General features: G+C 40.3%; 2 protein-coding genes across 2 annotated transcripts; both read right to left on the bottom strand.

Annotated features, from left to right (window-relative positions):
• Nucleotides 1–631: 631 nt before the first annotated feature.
• LOC135147955 (uncharacterized) lies at nucleotides 632–1,732 on the bottom strand. The gene is made up of 2 exons (XM_064082025.1): nucleotides 1,343–1,732; nucleotides 632–1,237 (listed from the first exon to the last, which is right to left on the bottom strand). The coding sequence occupies exons 1-2, from the start codon at nucleotides 1,730–1,732 to the stop codon at nucleotides 632–634; spliced, it is 996 nt and encodes a 331-aa protein (XP_063938095.1).
• A 1,996-nt stretch (nucleotides 1,733–3,728) lies between these two features.
• LOC108194833 (protein FAR1-RELATED SEQUENCE 5-like) lies at nucleotides 3,729–7,021 on the bottom strand. Its single transcript, XM_064082024.1, has 5 exons — nucleotides 6,799–7,021; nucleotides 5,461–6,210; nucleotides 5,132–5,361; nucleotides 4,421–4,978; nucleotides 3,729–4,313 (listed from the first exon to the last, which is right to left on the bottom strand). Exons 1-5 carry the CDS (start codon nucleotides 7,019–7,021, stop codon nucleotides 3,729–3,731), a joined length of 2,346 nt encoding a protein of 781 aa, XP_063938094.1.
• Nucleotides 7,022–8,304: the final 1,283 nt, after the last annotated feature.

Here is an 8,304-nt window from a genome sequence, read left to right as displayed (position 1 = left end):
CATTAAGTTTCTCCTCTTCTTTGGGTTCCTCTACCCTACTCTCCTGCCCCCCGACTTCCTGGTTGTCAATGGTGCATTTAACTAGGAAGTCAGCCAGAGCTTGAGCTTTGATTGCCACCCCTGGCTTGTATCGAATGTCGAAATTTTCGAGCTCTACTGCCCACTTAATCAATCTTCCACTAGCCTTCGGGCTATGCATTATGATCCTAAGGGGTTGGTCTGTCAAGACTTCAATCTTATTTGTCCTCGGGACTTTGAAAGCCTCTCTCAGGTGCTCAAGTTGATCAGCTTTCTTCAAGCTCTTCACTAGCATATCATTGACATAGACCTCCATGGTCATCTCATTTAGATGCTTAAACATCTTATTAGCTAGGCGCCAATACGTGGCTCTTGCATTCTTAAGATCAAATGCCATAACCTATCCTGGTTTACCTCGGTACAAGGAGATGAGAACCAATTCCTTAATTGATAGAACCTGCCCCCCGACTCCCCGGGGTTTCAAGGCTGCAACATAACAACTCCTGGCCATTTTCTGGTCTCTTTTTTCTTCTCCTACCCCGTTTCTTGTGGGGAACTTGATTTTCAAGTGATATGTGGATGCTATGGCTTTAAAAGCATGCATCCCTGTCCTTCATAGGATAGCGTTGTAGGTTGATGAGGCCTTAATGACCATAAAGTTCAACATGTAAGTGGCCTGTCGTGGCTCCGCTCCCATGGTCACTGGTAATTGGATCATTCCTTCAATCTTGGATTCTACTCCGTTGAAACCATAGATCGGCATGTTGGACGGTGTCAACTGTGAATCAGCATACCCCATCTTTTGATAAGCATCATAGAAGAGGATGTCTACAGAAGCTCCATTATCAACAAGAACTCTCTTAATAGATGAGTTTCCAATAACGGGAGTTATGACCAACGGGTCGTCATGGGGAAACTTCACCCCTTCTAGATCAGAATCATCAAAGGTTAACGTAATCTCGGTCTTGGCCCTCTTCGGGGGTTCTCCAATGATACACATCACTTCACGAGCATAAGCTTTTCGTGAGTTACTAGACAAGCCTGCTGCAGTCGGTCCTCCAGAGATCATATTGATCACGGGCCCTCGAGGCTCGGTTCTCCTATCATGATCATCATTGTCCCTATCGCGACTATCATTGTCACGGGGATTCCTATCTGCATCCCTAGTATACCTGGCCAACTTGCCTTTCCGGATCAAAAACTCAATCTCATCCTTCAACTGCCGACAATCATCGGTCTTATGTCCCGTTTCCTTATGAAACCTGCAATACAAGTACTTGTTTCTTTTTTCGGGGTCAGTCCTAATTGGCTTCGGCCATCAAACTCCTCCCTCTTTCTCAATTTCCATCAGAATCTGACTCCTGGGGGCATTCAGCCTTGCATACTCAGTGAACCTCGAACCTGATTGCTTCTTGGTGGGTGACTTTTCACCATCTTCCCTTTTCAAATACTTGTTATCAGCATCATATTCAGTATCGTTCCCACGCTTCTTAGAGTCCGTGGTTGGTCCCTGGTTATTCTGGGATTTTCTCATGATTTCCTCTGCCTTAATATACTTCCCGGCTCTCTCTTGGAGCTCATTCATGTTGTCAGGGGCCCTCTTGGCTAGTGAGCGGCGGAAATTATCATCCATGGTTCCTTGTTGAAGGGCAATCATCGCTACCTTTTGGTCCAAATCCGGGACTTTGAGCGCCTCCTTGGTGAACCTATTCATATAGTCTCGAAGGGATTTGTTCCTGCCTTGGTGAAGGTTCATCAACGAGGCTGAACTCTTAGCGTGGGTCTTACTCCCAATAAACTGGCCTATGAAAGCTCGGCTCAAATCTCCAAACGAGGATATAGAGTTAGGGGGTAGTCGACTATACCAGTGTTGTGCCATCCCACTCAAGGTTTGGGGAAAGGCTCGACACTTAATGGCCTCCGTGACTGGTTGCAACAACAATGCATTCATGAAGGTTCATACATGATTCACGGGGTCACCCGTTCCATCATACGCCTTAATTGTGGGCAGCTTGAACTTTCGAGAAATCCTTGCTGCCATGATCTCCTCGGTGAATGGGGGGATCGGGTTATCTGGATCACCTGCAGCCAACAAGTGAATTCTATTCATACCTGCGTTCTGAGAGTTTTCAATCTGTTGTCGAGGTTCGGGCGGTGGCTGCCTGGCCTGGTGTGCCGCCCTGTCTCTTTTCAACTGAGCTATCTCATGTTCATAAGCTCGAATCCTGGCTTCGTACTCCTGGTCCATGGGTCGACGGGACTCGGGGTTGTTCTGCCTAGTGTTGTGCTGGGAGCCTCGGCCCTGATTTCCTTCTCTCCTCCTTCGTGGGGGAATATCATAGTCCCTCTCTGAATCTTCAGAGGAGTCGTCCGTATAAACAACATACTCATCTGTTGATCCTCTTGTGGTTGTCACAACGGTTGAGTAATGAGTCCCAAAATCAGTGGCTGTGGCCACAACATTAGTCAGAGGGGGCAGCGTGCCAAAAATCATAGGAATCGAGATTTGAGCAGCGGTGGTTGTGCCACTGCTAGCAAGGGTCAACGTGACTGGTGGTGTGGTGGTGACGGGATTCGAGGTTCCAGCGGTGACCTGAGACAAGGGTGGATCCTGGGTTGCGGTGTTGTCTCCGTTTGAAGGTGCATGAATTTCTGAGCGTAATCTGGTGGACACCATGGTTGTTGTCTTCTTCCCACAGACGGCGCCAAATGTTATGGATCAAAAATCGAGGGGTGAGCTTCGTGCTTTTTGACTGATCTCGCGAGTCAGAACTCAGACGGGTCCTCATGAGGTGCCTACGTATCTTCAGCGGGGTGAAGAATCAAGTCAAAAAACGTAGTTCTATTTTGGAGGGGTAGAGCCCTTTATATAGATGTCTCAAGATTAGAGACTGATTAGAAGTAGGATCCCTGGTGTCAGAGTCCTAGTAGAAATAGGTATTTGACTCAGAGATAGGATAGGACTGATCCCTGATCCTTATCTTGAGCTGCTGGAGGTTATCTAGGACTCTAGATAGTTATTCACGAAATTCAGAGTTCTTGTAGGACTCTCGGAGTCCTGGACTCGTCAGTCAGACTCCTAGTAGGACTAGGATTTGAGTTCTGGGCCTTAGCCGGGCTGGAGGCTCGAGCCTTGAGATTGGACAGCCCCATGTTTCCCAAACGTGGATGCCCAACAGGCTTTTTATAACCTCAATTTGTTAGCTACGAATTTTGGGTGATAAACCTAGACCTCGGGCCTTTATACTCAGGCCTTTAATCAGACCTGGGCTCAAAACAACCCAATAATTTTTAGGGCCAATTTCAGAGCCATATCAAGCGTTATACCCGTTTTTGATTCCTTTGAGAAGAACATTATCTAACGACTGTAGTCAGTATGTTATTAGATAATGATACTGCATTCGGAATGTTTCGGCAATGTATATTATTAAGTTATTTGTATGTACATTAAACAGGTTTAACAAATGTATCTTTGTTTTATTTCTCATAGCAAACTTAACAATATAATTCAGACTTATGACAAACATAAGTCGCTAAAAAACTGTTCAAAATTCTGGCATTCATATGAATAGTGTTCCTGAATTTGTTCTTGTTCCTGAACGTGCTAGCACACAATAGATTACAGCAAACACAAACAACTGGCCTGAAAATTTTTTTACTGACTCAGAACTTTAACTATATAGCACTATGTTCTCAGGACAAGTTTAATGTTAATTCTTCTCAGGACAAGTCCTTGAATCATGATAAGCATACTCCTGGCAAGTTGCACATTTCCTCATTTTCCTCTTGTTGCACCCAATTGATTTCTCTGCTCCTGATATGATTCTTTTCCTGTTGCCCTTGTTGTTGCTTTTGTTAGGATTCTGTATTGTGATTTCATTGACAACACGAGAATCTATTAATTCTTTGATCTGCTCTGAGTTTAATCGAGTTCTTGGTTTCTTCATTGTTATTCTTATGTGCTTCCTCATGCTGCAAAGTCCATTTTTAATATACTCTAAAACATCAGCATTACCAGATGCGTCGCTTAGGCACCCTTGGAACTCAAACCAACAGTCTTGTGTCTGCACACGCCTCGATAAATTTGTTGCATCTCTATCAGATATTTCTCCAAGTTCAAGAGTGCTGAAATGCTCAACTGCGTTCTTCAACCATCTGTTTGAGACATACTGTCGTGGTATGATTCTAATTCCACAAATACCAAGGCTGAAAAAGGCATGGGAACATAGATAGCCAACTCTGGTGAAAAGTGTGCACGAACATTCAATACTATGTGTATCGATGTTAACTTCAACCTAAAAACAGATTCATGGTGTTAGAAAATATTAAAACATGTAATCAATATTATATAATGCTAGTAAGTATTCTTCGAATAAAAATTCAAAAAAAATATGTACAAAACCTCAAATATCCTTGTTTTGTTCACTGGTTCTTGGATCTTTATTTTTTTGACATTGTCCAGACAAGTCATGTTCAATAGAACAATATCCATACCACCAGCTCTTATCTCTTCTTGAACCTTATAAAAAAGTTCCCTTGTGTAAAGTCTAATGGCATCTTTTTCAATCTCTCTGTCTGTAATTGTTTTTGGTGTGAAATCATCATAGTGTGTCAGTTTCTTGGCGTTGTTCCTTTGTTTTTCAATTGCACTCTGATAGCATATGTAAAACTCTGAAAGTGTATCACCTCGTTGAACGTAATTTCCAAAATAAAAATTAGAACTTTCTGACCTCGAAGTTGTACGCATAAGTCCTACCATTGGTTCATCATTAAAGTATGCTGGAATCCACAAAGATCTCATGTCAAACATTTCTTTTAGCCAAACATTCTCGTTCAAGTCAAATTCATCAACAGCATCTGTCCATCCATGTTCAAATTCTTCTGGCGTTATGTGATCTACCCAGATTTCTCGTCCAAGTTTGTCCATGAAGCCTGACTCAGCACAGAAAACAGTTCCTAGCTGCGGAAAAAACAATTGTAGAATAATTAACTTCTTTTACTAACAACCTGGCAAACAATTCAGACATTGATTATACAGATGTACATGTTTTATTATCCAAATTCTTCTAAGAATACATGAGATTAAATGAACAAAATCTAATATGTTATTTACCTTAGAAGGAAATTTTTTCATTATATGCCACATACAAAACCAATGCTTAACAAGAGGGAATGAAATCTGAAGAGCAGCTTTCATTGCTAGATCTTGATCTGTAATAATACATTTGGGATCCTTACCAAACACCTTCTTGAAAGATTCGCATGCCCATATATAGTTTTCGTTGTCTTCCCATTCAAGCAAAATCGCCCCAAAAGTCACACTCTTCCAGTGATTGTCTATTCCTACAAGAGGAATGAAAACCATGCCATACTTGTTTATCCTATACGTTGCATCAAAAGAAACTGCATGACCAAATACTTCATAGTTTTTCCTTCATTCACCATCTGCCCAGAATAATTGAGTGAGATGATTTGCCGAGTCGGTTCTATATTCAAATCTAAAACTGGAGTCTGAAGATTCTTGTATATCCCTGAATTTCTGTACAATCATATCAGCGTCGTGCTTCCCAATGTGTTGCTTAATATCCCTGGCAAAGTTCTTAAAATCAACAACAGTAGCTCTTACATCTTCATATGAACCGATCATTGATTTAAAAATGGTATACGCTCGTGAAGCACCAATGTTTGATTTCGACGCATCAAAGATAAATGTTTTGTGGAACTCGGTTAGAGACCTACTACACCTTAGGAATTGCATTCCTCCCTTTCCTGCAAAAGGGTGATTGTGCGATTCTGTGAACTTTTTCACATAAAAACCACCTAGTTGATGTGAAGCAAGCACAAAGTCTGCATGGCATTCACACTTTGTTGAAACTGTTCTCCTTCTCTTTTGGAGTTTTCTATCAGCATTTTTGTCGTCAGTACGTCCAGATCTTGAGCAAACAAAATACTTCTCTATAGTATTACCATCCTTGTCACTCCTTTCAGTGGAACGACGTACATCAAATCCAGATGATCTACCGTATTCCTTGTAGAAAATAAAATCTTGATCAAGATCACTAAAACGCTGATCAATGTAAGGTTTCAATCCCTCAGGACATTCAGGGATCCAATCTTTACCAAGCTCTTGCAGATCAACATCAAAATTTTCATCAAACCTATTGTGATCAAACACAGTATTGCTACAAGCATCTGTAAACAATAAAAGAATGAAACGTAATGGTCTAATCTCGTAGACAAGAATTCAGAAGAAAGTAATGTATTATTAAGATACATAGTTCAAAACTTTCGCGAAAAAGAAATCAAACCAGAATTCGAATGCACTTCAGTGTTCCGGCTAGTGTTCTCCATCGCGAAGAGCTTTCATTCGAGAGCAAGCAAAGAGACGATTTGTACAGAGACAACTGTAGCGACGAAAAAAGGAAATAGATTAATTCGAGGTAAGAATCAATCAAGGAGAGTGTTATTGGTAAGTTTTGTAATAAATTTTAGATAGATTCAAACAAATATACGTAGAAATATTTTTTTGTTTTAAAAGCTTCCGTATACTGCCCTTAATCATTATTTAATTGTATTTATACAGTACGTATAGTATTTGCTTAGATTACAAGATCAAGACTGATCCAACGGTCAGCATTCACGTCTCTCACGTCTCTCGCTTATGCCCCGTCTCTTTTGAACCTCCCCCTATATATATATAGATAAGTTACTACAAGTAGACTTACTATCCTCCTGAAATATTGATACGGATTTGTTTCGGAGGGACTTTTCCAAACAAACAGGCTGAATGGGATCGTGGCCTCCTAACTACCCTTTGTCTTGGAACTTCCTCTTCATTCGGATTCTCCCCGCCTTCATCCGAATCAGTTGGCTCATCACGTATAGCCAAGGTGCTAGACTTTCCTTTACCCTTCCGGGTGGAAGTTGTCTCCTTGGCTTTCCCTTTTCCCTTGCCTTTAGTTGTCTCCTTGGCCTTCCCCTTGCCCTTGCCTTTTCTTGCCATTAAGGCAATGATCATCACCACAAGGATGACAAACCACCACAAGGTGCCCTAATCAAACACCATAAACACCATTGGTTAGAATATGAATCAAAAAATAATCGACTTTAAATGGAAACCACAACCCCTTATGAATCAAAATGCAAACCACAACCCCTTAATTATATCACATAAATTTCATTCACAACCAATTATGAAAACCACAACACCTTATGAATCGACTCCTTTCTGAACATATAAACGCCAAAATGAATGAAACCACAACCCCTTATGAATCAAAATGCCAAAATACAAACCACAACCCCTTAATTATATCACATAAATTTCATTCACAACCAATTATGCAAACCACAACACCTTAATAATATCAAAATGCCAAATGTAAACCACAACCCCTTAATACAACCACAAAACCAAATTCCAAGCCCTCCTTATGAATGTGAGTACAAATATACACAAACTAAAACCTACAAAAATATAAAAACAAATAAAAAACAGAGATTTCCAAACTAACATATACAAATTAACATATACAAACTAAAACTAACATATACAAACTAAAACTAACATATACAAATATACACAAACTAAAACCTATCGTTTTCATTCTCATGACATAACCGACGACAAGAACTTGCATGTAGATTTCCAAACTAACATATACAAATTTTATATACATTGCATACATATAAAAGCTTGAAAACTAAACAAATTGAAGTTGAATAGAGCTCTATACTGACACAAATTTAAGCTCTATAACAATTAAACTTGAAAAAAGTTAGGATAGGGTTTCGGATTCTACCATTGAAGAGGATTTTGGAGAGGGTTTCCGATTCTTGATTCTTGCCGCGATTGCACTTGATTCTTACTGCCTTGAAAGAGTTTGGAGAGTGTTTGATTCGAGTTCTTGAGTTCGTCGGTGTTTGGAGAGGGTGCAACAGTGTTCGTGTGAGAATAAAAGAGGAAAGGGGGGCTTTTTTTTGTTTATATACTGACGCGACAAAACCGACCGGCCACCCGGTCGGTTTTGACTTGGAAAACGGTGCAGAACCATCAAACGACGTCGTTTCTGTCGCGCGGGTGTTTTAATGTTTCACGAAAAATTTCATTTTCCGCTTAATTTCAAGGTCGGTCGGTTTTATTGTCCAATCGGTCGGTTTTGTGTTTTTGAAAAAATATTTTCTTAATTTAATATTTTGTTTATATAAAGTATTACTATAAAAACGTTACAAAAGTGTATTTCGATTCATCAAAATCATATGATTCATCTATTTTTGAATAATTAA

The sequence above is a fragment of the Daucus carota genome, chromosome 7 (genome assembly GCF_001625215.2).
Source record: "Daucus carota subsp. sativus chromosome 7, DH1 v3.0, whole genome shotgun sequence".
NCBI classification, from domain to species: domain Eukaryota; kingdom Viridiplantae; phylum Streptophyta; class Magnoliopsida; order Apiales; family Apiaceae; genus Daucus; species Daucus carota.
This window is presented reverse-complemented; position numbering and strand designations above follow the sequence as displayed.